At 38.4% G+C, this 18624-nt stretch overlaps 1 protein-coding gene across 1 annotated transcript in view; it reads right to left on the bottom strand.

Moving 5' to 3' along the window:
• Positions 1–8264: 8264 nt before the first annotated feature.
• LOC112834698 (A disintegrin and metallopeptidase domain 3-like) overlaps positions 8265–18624 on the bottom strand; it is a 130710-nt gene continuing 120350 nt past the window's right edge. The window contains exons 19-20 of the mRNA XM_025886169.2: positions 10473–10635; positions 8265–8313 (exon numbers count right to left, since the gene is read on the bottom strand). Coding sequence (XP_025741954.1) covers positions 8265–8313; positions 10473–10635 — 212 coding nt within the window. The remainder of the gene's footprint in view (positions 8314–10472; positions 10636–18624) is intronic.

Genomic DNA, 18624 nt, shown 5'->3' with positions numbered 1-18624 from the left:
AACTCTAGATTGACATTATTTAGCTTTAATTGAAGCAATATGTCTATTTCATTTACTGTTCATACAGATATGTTCATTTTACTTCTCTCATCTTGCTAGAAGTTTTCTATTTTTTCCCATTTTTTTTCTTTTCTTCTTTTTTTTAAGATTTATTTATTTTAGAGATAGAGAGAGAGAGCTGGGAGAGGGGCAGAGGGAGAGGGAGAGAGAATTCAAGCAGACTCCCTGCTGAGTGCAGAGCCTGATTCAGGGCTCGATCCCATGACCCTGAAATCGTGACCTGAGCTGAAATCAAGTCAATGCTTAATTGGCTGAGCCACCCAGGTGCCCCATCACTACTTTTATATTACTATATGGTTTGGTGTGGACCTTTTTGGGTTGATTTTGTTCAGTTATCTCTGTGACTTTTGGATCTGGATTTCTGTTTCCTTCCCCAGATTCAGACAGTTTTGTTATTATTTCTTCAAATACATATTCTGTCCCTTTTTCTCTTTCTTCTCCTTCTGGGATTCCTATAATGTGAATGTTATTATGCTTGATGGGGTTGCTGATATCTCCAAGTCTTTTTGCATAATTTTTTCCTCTCATCTTCTCAGTTTGATTACTTCCCACTACTCTGTCCTCCAGGTCGCTGTTTCATTTTCCTGCTTCATCTAGTCTACTATTTATTTTATGTAGTATATTTTTAATTGCATTTATTGTGTTCTTCATCTCTGATTGGTTCTTTTTTTTAAATTTCTTTTTTAAGGGTCTCACTATTATCTTCCACTCTTTTCTCAAGTCCAGTGAGTGTCTTTATGATCATCACTTTAAATTCTCTATCAGACATATTACTTATTTCCATTTTGCTTAGGGATCTTGATATGATTTTGTGCTTTTTTTTTTTCATTTTGGAATATTCCTCAGTCTCCTCATTTTTTCTCTCCATGTCTGTTTCTCTGTATTAGGAGTCGATTACAACTGCTCTTGAATGCAATGGTCTTATGAAATGCCCTGTAGCACAATGTCCACTGTTCACTAGAACCAGCTGTTTCAGGGGTATCTCCTATGTGTGTTGCATGCACCCTGCTGTTGTGGCTGAGCTTCATTTCCCTTCAGTGCAGTCATCTGCAGTGGCTCTCTTTGCCTGTTGTGGGCAGTGTTTGGTCTCTATGGTGTTAGTGGGCCAATCTGGGCCTGACTTGGGCTTGAATTGAGTTAGAACAGGCATTTGCCAGAGATGTGGTAACACCAAACTTCAGAGTACTTTCCTTGTGCTGTCCCCTGAAAAGCTTTCATTGGTGAGTGGGGCCTGCAGTCAGACCAGCTGTCTGCCCCTGGCCCACTGCTGAGGATGCAGTCTAACTGGTGTGTGTGGTTATTTTTTCCTCACCCTGGGGAAGGGGTCATTTTGGAGTAATGTTGGCCCTGTCCAGGCTGTTTGCCCACTGCCACTACCTTGGATGGGCTCTGGCCAAGAGCATATTTTATGGGGGTGGATCCACTAAATTGCAGAGGGACAAGACATGCAGTGTTAGCAAGTTAGCTAGTTAGTGTTGGTGCTATACTGGTTTTAGCTAGTGGCCCTGTGTTTATGCTGGGATGCTGGGGAGGGAAATGTCACCTGCCAGCTCCTTTGTTCCTAGGGGAGTCTCCCAAATGTCTCTGTCCCTGCAAGACATGATATGAGATTAGTAAACAACTCTCCTTCCTCCATGCCCCATGTATTTTTCACACTGCTTCTTCTATGCTGTATCTCTGCAGGGCTATTTGTTGTGCTATCTCTTTAAGGTGAAACATTCAGTTTCCGCTTGCCTCCTGGCTCTCCCAGAGCTAAGTCTGATTTTTTTAAAAGAACTTTATTTATTTATTTGACAGAAAGAGACACAGTGAGAAAGGGAACACAAGCAGGGGGAGTGGGAGAGGGAGAAGAAGGCTCCCCGCTGAGCAGGGAGCCTGATGGGGACTCGATCCCAGGACCCTGGGATCGTGATCTGAGCTGAAGGCAGATGCTTAACGGACTGAGCCACCCAGGCATCCCGCTGAGTCTGATTTTTAAAACTCTAGGTTTTAAGTTCTGCTGGTTGTAAGAACTCATGAAATTCAGCCCCTCTGGTTTCAAAGCCAAATGTTATGGAGATTTGTCTTGCCCATCTGAACTCCCCAGTGCGATAGTCTGCTTCTCCATGCCTACAAGCTCCTCCTTTCCACTGACAGTCCCTTGGGGCCATTTAGCTCTCCCACCATATCTACACCAATCCTACACTCTTTCTTGTGGTCTCTTCTCTTCATTTAGTTGTGAAGTTTGTTCTGTCAGTCTTTGGGTTGTTTTCTGGGTTAGTCACACTGATGTTAGTGTTATGTAGTTTTATCTGTGGGATGAGGTGAGGCTAGTCATCCCACTAGCCATCTTCCCAGCAATCTTCACCTTTGACCCTTGATTTAGAAAGTGGATACCTTGGCTAAAATCCTCAGTCCTCAGCTGAGGGTTAGGGAGATAGAGAGGAAGGAACCAGCGGAGGATTTAGAAAGGGAGAGGTAGGGATCACAGAGTTACAGAAAATTTCTCTCCAAGAAGAGCCTGGCCTTGCTTTGGAGACAAAAAGAGGTGGTTGAGACACCAGTAGTCTTGCCCAGATGGGTGTGCAGTCTTCTAAGCTCAGAGAGCAGTGCAAAGAGAAGGAACGAGGCTGGGCCAGAGCACAGCCAGCATGGCAGGGCTAAAGGCCACTGGAAAGCTCTGAGGCTTGAAAGGAGGAGTACTCAGGAGTCCACCACACTATCCTCAGCCTTGTGAGTAAGGACCGCATTTGCTTTCAGCTCATGCTGGCTTACCTTTAAGGCTCCCAACTGGCTGGGCAGCTGCCACAGGTTGAAGAAGAGGAAACACCAGAAGCAAGCTTATGCCTTTGCATACAACTGATTTGTTCTGGCTAAGGTTACATTGATTAAACCTTTCAATAGTGACATAGGGGCAAATGAGCATGATTTGTTTTCTGGTGAAGTTCTTAGTAATTTTGATTCTCCATGCCATGGTTTTCTGGCATGATTTATTGGCTGTAGAGGAAAGAGAAGAAAATAGAAATGTTAACAACTTGTACAAGAAATTTTTTATTTAAATACTACTGCAGAGTTAATTTATTATCTTTGCAAATAAGGAAAAATCAAGAATATTGAACTTAATCGGGTAAGATAAGCAAAAAGCATTTTCTTCAACTGTGTGCCTATTCTTAGAGTATTAGATTGTAATCAGTTGAAGAAAGGGAAAGGAAACCTAAGTGTTTTGTTAAGAGTTACTCTAAGCACTAGCAGGGAAGCTACAGAGGTGGGAAGGGCAGCAAGGCAAATAGGAAATATGTCCCAGGTGGACAAGAGCATGCAGCTGTCTTTGAATGTTCTAAGAGAAATCTTAAACCACACATATCCAAAGCCTAACTCAACTTCTACCCACCTCTCATTTATACCTTCTTTTATCCCAGTACAGCCTTTTGCAAGGATGAATTGTGTCAACAGTTGCAACGTTAAACTCCAGTCAGGATTAAAACTTGGACCTGCTAGTAGTACACCTGGGATCCTCAGAAAGTTTTATTAAAATAAGGCAGGCCAGTGATCATAATGAACTAAAATAAGTTAATGGCAATGAAGATGAAGGAAAGTTATTGTAGAATCATCTGGGTATGTATTTTTTTCACACAATTCACCCACTAAAGTGTACAATTGAATGATTTTAGGATTTTTCATATATTGATCACCACCATATATATCACCACCCCACACCCCCAGCTCTTTAACCCCCTCCTAAACAACCCAGCCTTACACAATCACTAAACTTTGTCTCTATAGATGTCCTTGTTCTGGATATTTCATACCAATGAATAACATATGGGTTTTGTGACTGGCTTTATTCACTTAGCATAATGATTTCAAAGGTTCACCCAATTTGTAGAGGTATCAGGGTTTCATTCCTTTTTATGGCTGAATAATATTCACTGTATGCGTAGATCACTATCTGTACAATGTTTATCCATTTATCAGTTGATGGACATTTGGAAAAGGAATCTCTTGGTCTCTGTGGTGAGGTACTCCCACACCTGAATCGGGAGCAAAGAATCTTTGTTTATTGATGGAGACTCTGTAGTTTCTCATTAGACTCCAGCTAGGTTGATGGTTCCCTTATCCATCAATGCCTTGAGGTATGCAGAAGTACACTCATCTCAGTAAGAGGGAGATGGGGAGAAGGGCACTGAAGCAAGAAAATCTTACCCAAAAAAGCTCAGCCCAGTGAAAAAGGAGTAACAAGTTTGGGTTCCCCAAAGGACAAAGATATATCCTAGATCTCAATTTACCTGAGGTCAAGGAAGAATCACCTGGAGACACAATAGTTATCTATGACCAGGAACTCAGTTCAAGCAATTCCCTGAAAATAGAATGATGTTAGTGACTATCTGAGGGTCCTGGGGCTGGCCTTACCTAGCAATATTTCCTCTCAATATCTCAAAGCCTGGAATGGATAGAGCAGGGAATCATGAGCTACTGGAAAGTGTGAACTGTAGGTGTCTTTTCCTGAGAAGGGAGCAGTTAGCATGGCCCTGAGCATCTGAGGGTGGGCAGCAGCCCATGGAATGCTTACAGCTTGGGATGTAATGGTTTTCTTGGTTCAAAAGAGGCAAAGTTGTTTTCCCCATAAAGGATCACAGCAGGCAGAAGAATCAATAGACACAAGCCTATATATTTCGCTCTCAGGATTTATTTTTGTTTATGAAATTGAAAGCTTTAAGCCATAACAAAAGGAGAGAATAGCAGTTTTTGTTTTTTTTCCATTCTTGAATCAGGTCAGTTAATGGTGAGTGTCTTGGTAATAGTCTCTCCAACCTATGGCTTTTTGACATCAGTCACTGCTGTAAAATAAATATAGAAAAAAAGAAATGCTAAATCTTAGTTGTTAATAAAAGCTATCTAATTTTGCTATGCAACTACAGGTGTAACAAGTAATTAACATATAGAACACTGCTTGTAGTGTCACAGTCTATGCCTGTATTCCATGAAATTCTTAAACCCAGGTTTTTCCTGAATTGTCTGTGACAACCCCAATAAAGGGAAATATTATAAAGTTGTATTCACATGCATTTCATTTACAGTTTCAACAATTCATGTGGATAAAATAAAATCACCAGCAAGGAAACAGAGGAAAAGAACAATAAAAATATGTGAAGAAATAAATAATAATTATTAATTTATCTATTTTTATCTTCAGAGGAAGAGTACTTCCAGAAGTCCTCTGTGCATTTCCAACAGGAGTCCCACATACATACACATGTTCAAAACCAAACTCATTCTTCAGCCCCTCCACATCATCACTCCAACACAAACTGCTTCTGACCCGGCTACACCATATGTCATGAGTAAAAGGTGTCATCATCCATTGTGTCAGAAATGTTTAAGTCTTTGTAGTTCTCCTGTATTCTGACCCAAAAACACCCATCCAGTCACACCTTCAATTGAGTCTATCTCTGCTATATCTCCCAAAACTTTCTTGTTCTTTTCCTCTTACCTGATCCTGCCTCCTCCTGATCCAGAAATCCTCCTGCTGCATTTCTGTGTATTCCATAGTCTCATAACTATTTCACTAGTCTCTGGTTCTTTCTGAGTCTGACTGACTTTTTTCCTACTTTATCCCAGTAAAATTTCAAAAAGCAAACCATGTCATGCTAAATCCTTCCTTTACCACTTCAAAAATACCTTATATGAGAAATACTTTCTCACAGATGAGAAAACAAACTACTTGTCAGGGCATACCAGACACTTGTCTTGGCTCACCATTACCTGTGTAGATTTTCTCTCACAATGTTCATAAATTTTAATGTAAATTTTAAAATGTAATAAGAGCGCAAATTTGAAAACAAGTCTGCGTTTACATGTAACCTTGATTATCTTACTGCTTTATCAGTAAACATTATTTAAGCATTTTTCCTTATATTTTATATTCAAACTGTCAATTCATTCTGTTGGGTCACCTTCAGAATTTATTCCTAAGACCATATTTACTATCCCTGGTTGGAGGTACCTTCCTTTCCCTCCTGGATTACTACAGTAGTTTCTCCACTAACTGGTTTCCCCACTTCTACTCTTGCCATCATACAGACTATTTTCAACAAACCAGCCTTATTTTATTTATTTTTTAACAAAACAGCCTTTTATTTTTTTTATTTTTTAAAGATTTTATTTATCTATTTGACAGAGAGATACAGCGAGAGAGGGAAATGGGAGAGGGAGAAGCAGACTCCCCGCCGAGCAGGGAGCCCGATGCGGGGCTCGATCCCAGGACCCTGGGATCATGACCTGAGCCGACGGCAGACGCTTAACGACTGAACCAACCAGGCGCCCCACAAAACAGCCTTTTAAAGTGGAAGTCATGTGCTTGAAACTTTAATTCTCCAGTGATTTTCCCCTTTCACTGAGAATAAAACACAGATGCCCCCCAAGACTTCCTACAGCCTCCAGGAGTTTTACTGTCTGACCTACTCACTACCATAGCCCTCTTGCTAACTCTGCTCCAGCTAAACGGACATCCTTTTTATTCATCAAACATTCCTGACTTATTTTTTCATTGGATCATTCATATGCTTGGAAAGCTCCCGCCCAGATAGATGCATGGATACCTCTGACAGCTCTACCCCTGTGTCAGAAAGAGTTGATTTACAGCTAGAATGGAAAAACTCTATCTTTATCTCTGGGAAAGCCTGGATGCCTGGTTTCACTTTTTGCCCAGACAATGGCAGTGGGATTTGTAATGGGCTGTTTAAAATTTAAAATAAGGAACCTTGAGGCCTTGTGCATGAGGTGTCTCTGTGGTGCCCATTGCTTGCCTGCACTCTCTTTGCTGCACTGTATCCCTTACATTTAAATAAAAGCCTCCTGTGAGTTGACCCTGGGAAGTCAAGTACCTACTTTCAAACATCTAAACTGGGTAAATACTTGCACCTCCTCCAGCTCCTTGCTTACATATCCCTTGCTGAATAGGGCTCATTCATTCAATCATATTCAAAAGCTCTATCCAGGTCCTTCCTCACCACCAACTCTCCCATTTACCCCTACTGAGAAATAAGACCATTTTACGTGGAGGCAAGTAGTTATAAATGTTTTCTTTGGTGGCAGATGGGAAACAGAGATCCATTGACTTAACTCTCCATCAAAGTAAAGTATGGAGGAATGGCAAATTAGTAATTGGATGAACTCTTGATTTCACTCATGGTTGAATTTTTAATTTTTCCATTTACTCCCAGTGATAGGTCTAATGTGTCAAATATTAGGATTTCTTTATGTATATGACTTATAAATTTGAATATATAGGTACACAAATGCATATATGTACATATACAATTTATGGATATATTGAATATACACAAATGCCAACTTTATCCCATTTTATAGTAAAGAATTGTCTTTCTAACCCGGAGGGACAGTGCATTTATCATTTTGCCTTGCATCTAATAGATCCTTAGTAATGCAAATTCCATTTTCCATCACCAGGTATATATCAAGCTATAGGTTTCAAAATTATGAAGTTCTTAAGAGTTAAACCTTGGAATCTGGTTGTCTTAAATGAAATTCCAGCTCCAAAATTTACTAAAATTTTGTACACATAATTATTTAAGTTTTTTATGTCTGTTTCTTCATTTCTAAAATAAGGATAACAATAACCATGGAACCTCAGTGAGGAAGAAATATAAATATTGTGAGTCAATCTGTGTAAATTTACCAAATTAAAAACTTAACTGTGGAAGCAGGATGCATGATGGTTCATAAATATTTTAGGAACATATTTAGAACCTCTTTAAAGTCATTTCTTATCATGAAAATGTTGGTTAATAAATTCTGGCTAATATTAGCAAACATTATATATTTGTAAATGTAAAACAAAATTATCAAAAGCTTTGTTTCAGTCTTTGTCTTAGTATATGATATTGGTAAGTAGGAATCAAGATGATGGGGCGCCTGGGTGGCTCAGCCAATTAAGCGTCTGCCTTCGGCTCAGGTCATGATCCTGGGGTCCTGGAATTGAGCCCCACATCAGGCTCCCTGCTCAGCAGGGAGCCTGCTTCTCCCTCTGCCCCTCCCCTGCTCTCTCTCTCTCTCTCTCTCGCAAATAAATAAAATCTTTAAAAAAAAGGAATCAAGATGATGGAATATGGAATAATAGCTTTTTTACACTAAGGTATTCTTAAAATTTTTAAACTATTGTATGAATTATATCATTTTCACTAATTCAATTCCTCAATTTACCTTTAACTTGATGACTGGTTGCTGTTACTACTGCTGTCTTCTGATACAGATCTGTAAAAAAGAAATGGCATTACTTTAGGGTTAGAAAACATTGTAATTTTATTTTTTCTGTCCATTTTGAGTATAGTTGACACACAGTGTTACATTAGTTTCAGGTGTACACTTAGTGATTTGACAAGTTTATGCATTATGCTATATTCACAAGTGTAGCTACCATCTGTCTGATTATAGCGCTATTACAATGCCATTGACTGTATTCTCTATGCTGTGCCTTTTATTGCCTTGTCTTATTCATTCCACTACTAGAAGCTTACATTTTCTTCTCCCTTTCATCCATTTTACCCAACCCTCCACCTCACTCCCCTCTGACAACCAGCAATTTATTCTCTGTATTTATAGACCTGATTCTGCTTTCTGTTTGTTTATTCATTATTTTTTCCATTCGTAAGTGGAGTCATATGGTATTCGTCTTTCTCAGTCTTATTTCACTTAGCATAATACTCTCCAGGTACTTTTTTAATGTTTTCAAAAACCTCCATACTGTTTTCCACAATAGCTGCACCAGTTTACATTCCTACCAACAGAGTACAAGATTTTTGTTTTGTTTTGTTTTCCTCCACATCCTCACCAACACTTGTTATTTCTTGTTTTTTGGATTCTAGCCATTATGACAGGTGTAAGGTCATATCTCATTGTGGTTTTGAGTTGCATTTCCCTAATTATTAGTGATGTTGAGCATCTTTTCATGTGTCTGCTATTTATATATCTTCTTTGGAAAAATGTCTATTCAGGTCTTTTGCCCATATTTAAATCAGATTTTTGTGGGGGGTTTTTTGACGTTGAACTATATGAGTTCTTTATATACTTAGATATTAACCCCTATCTATCATTTGCAAATCCTTCTCACACTCTTTTTTATGTTCCTCATAAGTCCACTTTCTTGAGAGTTTTTTTTTTGATGGAAGTTTTACATCATTATGTTATCTTTATTTGCACAAGTGAAAAACAGAGACATTTTTCCTATAGCATATAAAATGAGACCCATTTATTTATCCTTACTTCTGCATTCTCTTTTCCCTAAATATCCACTGACTTAGCAAAATGTTGACTTGTATGGTGATATGGTAAAAAAAAAAGCTGTATGTAAGTGAAATTAGTTAAAGAAAGACAACTACCATATGATCTCACTTATGTGTGTGATCTAAATTTTTTTGAAGATTTTATTTATTCATTTGACAGAGATAGAGAGCACACAAGCAGGGGGAGCAGCAGGCAGAGGGAGAAGCAGGCTCTCTGCCAAGCAGGGAGCCCAATATGGGGCTCGATCCCAGGACCCTGGGATCATGACCTGAGCCAAGGCAGACCTTCAACCAAAAGACACACAGGCGCGTCTCTAAAATTTTTTTAAAACAAAAAATAATCTCATAGATATAAAGAATGGGTTGATGGTTACCAGAGGTGGGGGTATTGGGTGAGTGAAATGAACAAAGGAGGTCAAAGGTACAAACTTCCAGTCATAAAACAATTAAGTAATTAGTATATAATGTATAGCATGGTGACTATAATTAATAATAAAGTATTACACATTTGAAATTGCTAAGACAATAGATCTTAAAAGTCCTCATCACAAGAAAATAAAATTTTATAACTATGTATGGAGACAGATGTTAACTAGAGTTTTTGTGGTGCCCATTTCAAGTAGCTTAATTCTGATTTTAGAAACATATGAGCAATATTAATTAAGTGCAAAATGGGCATTGTCCTATCTGTATTCTTCCTTTGCTATCATATATTTTTTTAACATTTTTTTTCACCTTCTACATAATCTATTCACAAAATTTGATTCCTTATCTCTATTAATCTCCTTGGTAAACTGAATACCAATGCAAAAAAAAATGAGGTTGCTTAGGTTGTAGATAAAGACTACTAAAGCAATTGTAGCCAACATGGCTTTCAATTTGAAAGGCACTGTGAATTTATTGAGTAGCTTCAGTTATTTCTGGACCTATAGGAACAAGAAAAATAACTTCTACATGAAATCTGAAAAAAATTGGTATATATTAAGACTCAGTATTTCTAAATATTAACCCAATTCATCCAAGATCCAAATTCAACACTTTTAAGTCCTACTTGCAATATTCTGAATTACATTTTAGGTCTTCCTCAATTGGATTTTAATATTAATTTTAAAAAATAATAAATTTACTTACTCTCCACTTACTGTTCCCTCTCTGTTCCAAAATCCTATTTTATTCCATTTAAGAGCAATGATGGCAGTTAAAATAAGGATGGGTAGAAAAATGTAGAAACTGATCAAGAGGCCATTTTTTTGAGGAGCAGCATATCGTTTTCTAAGTAAGCTTTCACCTTTAGCTGAAAACATGAAGGTACATTTTAACTTTATTAAAAATGATAGTCAAAGCTTATTAGTAACTTGAAATATAAAAATTTGTGATTCAAATAATACAGTCATAGAATAAACTTACGTTTTAAAGTTTACAAAAAATAAATTTTTTAAAAAATGTAAAAAATTAAAAATGTTTTCCAGTATTCTGTGACTATGCTCCAAAGATCATTATATATTTGTCAACTCAATATATAATTAATATAAATTTATATTTAATCATTATATGTATATTTAATCTTTATGTGTTATATACTATTTTTCTATTATATTCCCTTTTATGAACTGCTACTTAAATTATATTAAACTGATATTATTCCTTAATAAATTTTTCATTTAAAAAATAGAGTAGGTATAAAAGAGGGACTCTAGGGAAGGAGGAAGATGACAGAGGAGTAGGGGACCCTAGTTTCATCTGGTCCCTGGAATTCAGCTAGTTAGCTTTCAAATCATTCTGAACACCTGTGAAATCAACCAGAGATCTAAGAAAAGAATTACTGCAATTCTACAAATAGAAAAAGGGACCATTTTCTGCAAGGTAGGAGGTGCAGAAACTTGAACCCCAGGTGATATCTTGGGAGATAAACTGTGGGGGGAGGAAGGCTTCATCAGCTGGCTGCTGGAAAGTGAGATAGAAGCAGAGTGCAAAATAGGAACTTTCAGAAGTCTGTGCCAGTGAGGGACATCCTGCATGAAAGGTGCGCAGGTGGAAAAGTGGGGCACAATCCTAGGTGGGACAGTATGGTCTCAGGCTCCCTAGGTTCACAGAAAGAATGAGGGTGCCTGAGTGCTGCAGAGTTCCCCGCATCAAAGCTGGAAGCTGGCTGCAATCAGCAAGCCTAAGAGTGGGCTTTCACCTCAGTGTTGACATAAACCTTGAACTGCAGCATGATCAGGCAACTGCTGTCCAAGCAGGGACCCAGCAAGTAGCAGAACTATGGTGAGACCCTCTCTGCACCACAGGAATCTGGAGGGTTTGGAGACTCAGGTGGCATGGATCCTTTAAGCATAGAGATCCCAGAAGTAACATAGAGTATAAGGAAACAGAAGCAATATGTAGAAACAGTGACTTTACAGGTAATACAATGGCACTAAATTCATATCTTTCAACTTTACTCTGAATGTAAATGGGCTAAATGCTCCAATCAAAAGACACAGAGTATCAGATGGGATAAAAATACCAAGACCCATCAATATGTTTTCCCAAAGATACATCTAGACTGGAAGTGAGGGGTTGGAGAACCATTTATCATACAAATGAACATCAAAAGAAAGCTGGGTGGCAATCTTTATATCAGACAAATTAGATTTTAAACCAAAGACTGAAATAAGAGATGAAGGGGAACACTATATCCTACTTAAAGAGCTTATCCAACAAGAAGATCTAACAATTTTAAATATTTATACCCCTAACTTGGGAGCAACCAATTATATAAAGCAATTAATAAAAAAAAACTTAAAGAAACACATTGATAATAATAAAATAATAGTGGGGGACTTTAACACCCTACTCACAGCAAAGGACAGACCATCTAAGCAGAGATTAACAAGGAAACAAGGGCATTGAATGACATAATGGACCAGATAGACTTCATATATATATTCAGAACATTCCATCTGAAAGCTACAGAATACACATACTGCTCAAGTGCACATGGAACTTTCTCCAGAATAGATCTCAAACTGTGACACAAATTAGGTATCAACTGATACCAAAAGATTAGGATTATTCCATGAATATTTTTAGAGCACAATTCTTTGAAACTTGAACTCAATCACAAGAGGAAATTTGGAACGAACTCAAATACATGGAGGCTAAAGAGCATCAAACTAAAGAATGAATGATGGGGGGAGGAGCAAGATGGTGGAGGAGTAGGAGACCTAAATTTCATCTGGTCCCAGGAATTCAACTAGATAAGGATCAAACCATTCTGAACACCTACGAACTCAACAGGAGATCGAAGAAAAGAATAGCAGCAACTCTGAACAGAAAAGCAATCACTTTCTGGAAGGTAGGATGTGCGGAGAAAGGAATCCTAGGCGATATTCGGGAAGACAGATGGTGGGGGAGGGGGCCTCCTTCAGCCGCTACTGGCAAGTGATGGAGCAGCAGAGCACAAAATCAGAACTTTTAGAAGTCTGCTCCACTGAGGGACGTCACTCCAATGGCTAAGCAGGGGATGAAACACGTGCTGGGACAGTGTGGTCTCAGGATCCTTGGGGTCACAGAAAGACTGGGGTGCCTGAGTGTGGAAGAGCTCCCAGGTATGGGAGCGGGGAAGCAGGCTGCAGAGATGGAGCCGAGGAGTGGGGTCTCAGCTGGGGGTTGCCATAAACCGTGATCCACCGTGCCCTCGGGCCACTGCTCCTCCAGCAGGGACCCAACAAGCGGCAGATCCGGGGAGACTCTGCTTCCTCGCCTGGAAGGAGCGGCCCAGGAGTGCACTGCAGGGATCTGCTGGGTTTGGAGACTCCACACGTGATCGGGAGCCAGAGATAGAAATGCTCAGTCACAGGCCAGGTGAGCACGGAGTGCTGCCCAAAACTGGGAAGGAGGGAGTGATTGACTGCTTTTCTCTGACGGCTCACTGAGGAGTGGGGCCCCGAATTCTCAGCTCCTCCAGGGCAGAGATTGAGAGTCTGCCATTTCACTCTTGTCCTCCAAAGCTGTATGGAAAGATTGCAGGGAACAAAAGCTCCCAAGAGCAAACCCGAGTAGATTACTTACCCCGGTAAAGGCCAGGCAATTCTGCCTCCTGCAAAGACGTTTGGGAACCGCGGCAACAGGCCCCTCCCCCAGAAGATCAGCAAGAACAGCCAGCCAAGACCAAGTTTACCGATCAATGAGAATGGCAGAACTCCAGCGATAGGGGAATACTGCACATAGAATACATGACTTTTTCCCCATGATTCTTTAGTCATTCAAAGTTAATTTTTTTATAACATTCTTTTTCTATTTTTTTAATTTTCTTTTTCCCTTTTTTAACCAACATCTTATCAATACCTTTTTAAAAAAATCATCTTTATTTTTCATTTTTAGAGTCATATTCTGTCCCTTCAGAGTAGTTAACTTTATTTTTGGTATATATATGTATGTATATATATATATAAGTTGTTCTCTCTTTAAAATTTTGGAATACACTTTCTTCTAACAGACCAAAATATACCCTAAATCTCTAGTGTATGGCTTTGTTCTAGTCTCCTGCTTGATCACATTCTCTCCCTTTAAAAAAAAAAAAATCCAACTTCTTATCAATTCCCTTTATAAAAATCTTTTATAATTTTCATTTTTACAGTCATATTCTATCCCTTCATCGTATTTATCCCTATTTTTGGACATACATAAGTTTTTCTTTCTTTAAAATTTTAGGAGGCATTTTCTTCTACAAACCAAAATACACCCAAAATATAGTGTGTGGTACTGATCTATGCACCAGCCTGATCATATTTGATTATATTCTGTTTTGTTTGTTTGTCTGTTTTTGTTTGCTTGTTTTTATCTTTTTCATTTTCTTTTTTTTTTTTTCATTTTTCCCTCTTTCCCTTTCTTTTCCTCCAGTTTCAGGTCTCTTCTGATTTGTTTAGTGTATATTTTTCTGGGGTCGTTGTTACCCTGTTAGCATTTTGTTCTCTCATTCATCTATTCTTCTCTGGACAAATGACAAGATGGAAAAAATCACCTCAACAAAAAGAACAAGAGGCAGTACCGACTGCCAGGGACCTAATCAATATGGACATTAGTTAGATGTCAGATAGAGTTCAGAATGATGATTTTAAAGATACTAGCTGGGCTTGAAAAACCATGGAAGATATTAGAAAAACCTTTTCTGGAGAAATAAAAGAATTAAAATCTAACCAAGTTGAAATCAAAAAGGCTATTAATGAGGTGCAATAAAAAATGGGGGCACTAACTGCTAGGATAAATGAGGCAGAAGAGAGAATCAGTGGTATAGAAGACCAAATGATGGAAAATAAGGAAGCTGAAAAAAAGAGAGATAACCAACTACTGGATCACGAGGGCAGAATGCGAGAGATAGGTGATACCATAAGACGAAACAACATTAGAATAAGTGGGATCCCAGAAGAAGAAGAAGAAAGAGAGAGAGAGGCAGAAGGTATATTGGAGCAAATTATAGCAGAGAACTTGCCTAATTTGGGGAAGCAGACAGGCATCAAAATCCAGGAGGCACAGAGAACCCCTCTCAAAATCAATAAAAATAGGTCAACACTCCAACATATAATGGTAACACTTACAAGTCTCAGAGACAAAGAGAAAATCCTGAAAGCAGCTTGAGAGAAGAGATATGTAACCTACAATGGTAGAAACATTAGATTGGCAACAGATCTATCCACAGAGACCTGGCAGGCCAGAAACGACTAGCATGATGTATTCAGAGCACTAAATGAGAAAAATATGCAGACAAGAATATTATATGCAGCTAGGCTGTCATTGAAAATAGAAGGAGAGATAAAAAGCTTCCAGGACAAACAAAAACTAAAGTAATGTGCAAACACGAAACCAGCCCTACAAGAAATATTGAAAGGGGTCCTCTAAGCAAAGAGAGAGTCTAAAAGCAACATAGACCAGAAAGGAACACAGACAATATAGAGTAACAGTCACCTTACAGGCAATACAATGCCACTAAATTCATATATTTCAATAGTTACCTTGAAGGTAAATGGGCTAAATGCCCCGATCAAAAGACACAGGCTATCAGATTGGATAAAAAAACAAGACCCATTGATATGCTGTCTGCAAGAGACTCATTTTAGATCCAACAACACCCCCAGTTTGAAAGTGAGGGGTGGAAAACCATTTACCATGCTAATGGACACCAAAAGAAAGGTGGGGTAGCAACCTTAGAAAAATTAGATTTTAAACCAAAGACTATAATAAGAGATGAGAAGGACACTATATCCTACTAAAAGGATCTTTTACTTAATTTTATTTTATTATGTTATGTTAGTCACCATACAATATATCATTAGTTTTTCATGTGGTGATCCACGATCCATTGTTTTCGTATAACACCCAGTATTCCATGCAGTATGTGCCCTCCTTAATACCCATCACCGGGCTAACCAATCGCTCTAAAACCCTGTTTGTGTCTCACAGTCCATAGTCTCTCATGGTTCATCTCTCCCTCCAATTCCTCCCCACTTCATTTTTCCCTTCCTTCTCCTAATGTCCTCCATGCTCTTCCTTATATTCCACAAATAAGTGAAACCGTATGATAATTGAATTTCTCTGCTTGACTTCTTTCACTTAGCATGATCTCCTCCATTCCCATCCATGTTGATGTAAAAGTTGGGTATTCATCTTTTCTGATGGCTGAGTAATATTCCATTATATATATATGGACCACATCTTCTTTATCCATTCACCTGCTGAAAGGCATCTCGGCTCTTTCCACAGTTTGGCTATTGTGGACATTGCTGCTATGAACATCGGGGTGCATATGACCCTTCTTTTCTCTACGTCTGTGTCTTTGGAGCAAATACCTAGTAGTGCAATAGCTGGGTCATAGGGTAGCTCTATTTTTAATTTTCTGAGGCACCTCCCCACTGTTTTCCAAAGTGGCTGTACCAACTTACATTCCCACCAACACTGTAAGAGGGTTCTCCTTTCTCCACAACCTCTACAACATTTGTTGTTCCTTTTCCTGTCCATTTTTGCCATTTTAACTGGTGTAGGTGGTATCTCAATGTGGTTTTAATTTGAATTAACCTGATGGCTAATGATGATGAACATTTTTTCATATGTCTTTTAGCGATTTGTATGTCTTCTTCAGAGAAGTGTCTTCTCATATCTTCTGCCCACTTTTTGACTTGATTATTTGTTTTTTGGGTGTTGAGTTTGAGAAGTTCTTTATAGATCTTGGATACTAGCCCTTTATCTGTAGTGTCATTGCAAATATCTTCTGCCATTCTGTGGGTTGCCTCTTTGTTTTGTTGACTGTTCCCTTTGCTGTGCAGAAGCTTTTTATCTTGATGAAATCCCAAAAGTTCACTTTTGCTTTTGTTTCCCTAGCTTTGGAGATGTATCTTGAAAGAAGTTGCTGTGGGCAATGTCACAGATGTTACTGCCTATGTTCTCCCATAGGATTTTAATGGATACTGTCTCACATTGAGGTCTTTCATCCACTTAGAGTTTATCTTTGTGAATGGTGTTAGAGAATGGTCGAGTTTCATTCTTCTGCATGTGGCTGTCCAATTTTCCCAGCACCCTTTATTGAAGAGACTGTCTTTTCTCCATTGCATGTTCTATTCAACAAGAAGCTCTAACAATTGTAAATATCTATGCCCCTAACATGGGAGCAGCCTATTATATAAGCCAATTAATAACAAAAACAAAGAAACACATTGACATCAATACAATAAGAGTGGGAGACTTTAACATCTCCCTCACTGAAAAGGACAGATCATCTAAGCAAAAGATCAACAAGGAAATAAAGACTTTAAATGACACACTGGACCAAATGATCTTTAAAGATATACTCAGAACATTCCATCCCAAAACAACAGAATACACATTCTTCTCTAGTGCCCATGGAACATTCTCCAGCAAAGATCACATCCTCGAACACAAATCACGCCTTAAATGGTACCAAAAGATTGGGATCATTCCCTGCATATTTTCAGACCACAGTGCTTTGAAACTAGAACTCAAAGACAAGAGGAAAGTCGGAAAGAACTCAAATACATGGAGGCTAAAGAGCATCCTACTAAAGAATGAATGGATCAACCAGGAAAATAAAGAAGAATTTTAAAAAATCGTGGAAACCAATGAAAATGAAAACACAACTGTTCAAAATCTTTGGAATGCAGAAAAGGCAGTCCTAAAGGAAAGTATATAGCAATACAAGCCTTTCTCAAGAAACAAGAAAGGTCTCAAATACACAACCTAAGCCTCCACCTAAAGGAGCTGGAGAAAGAACAGCAAATAAAGCCTAAACACAGCAAAAGAGAAATAATAAAGATTAGAGAAGAAATCAACGAAATAGAAACCGAAAGAGTAGTAGAACAGATCAATGAAACTAGAAGCTGGTTCTCTGAAAGAATTAACAAGATGGATAAACCCCTGGCCAGACTTACCAAAAACAAAAGAGAAATGACCTAAATCAACAAAATTGTGAATGAAAGAGGAGAAATCACAACCAACATCAAAAAAATACAAACAATTATAAGAACATATCATGAGCACCTATATGCCAGCAAATTAGATAATCTGGAAGAAATGGATGCCTTCCTAGAGATGTATCAACTACCAAAACTGAACCAGGAAGAAATAGAAAACCTGAACAGACCTATAACCACTAAGGATATTGAAGCAGTCATCAAAAATCTCCCAAAAAACAAAAGTCCAGGACCAGATGGCTTCCTAGGGGAATTCTACTGAACATTTATAGAAGAATTAATATCTATTCTTCTAAAACTGTTTCAAAAAATAAAATGTAAGGAAAACTTCCAAACTCGTTTTATGAGGTCACCATTACCTTGATCCCCAAACAAGACAAAGACCCCATCAAAAAGGAGAATTATAGACCAATATCCTTGATGAAGATGGATGCAAAAATTCTCACAAAAGTACTAGCCAATAGGATCCAACTGTACATTAAAAGGATTATTCACCATGATGAAGTGGAATTTATCTCTGGGCTGCAAGATTGGTTCAACATCCACAAATCAAGCAACGTGATACAATACATTAGTCAAAGAAAGAACAAGAACCATATAATCCTGTCAATAGATGCAGAAAAAGCATTTGACAAAGCACAGCATCGTTTCTTGATCAAAACTCTTCAGAGTATAGGGATAGAGGGTACATAACTCAATGTCATAGAAGCCATCTATGAAACACCCACAGCGAATATCATTATCAATGGGGAAAAACTGAGAGCTTTCCCCCTAAGGTCAGGAACATGGCAGGGATGTCCACTATCACCACTGCTATTCAA

This window comes from Callorhinus ursinus, unplaced genomic scaffold, assembly GCF_003265705.2.
Source record: "Callorhinus ursinus isolate GAN/ISIS: 27379988/994484 unplaced genomic scaffold, GSC_fseal_2.0 scaffold17, whole genome shotgun sequence".
Taxonomy (NCBI): Eukaryota; Metazoa; Chordata; class Mammalia; order Carnivora; family Otariidae; genus Callorhinus; species Callorhinus ursinus.
Note: the sequence above shows the minus strand (reverse complement) of the source record. Positions and strands in the feature narration are given on the sequence as shown.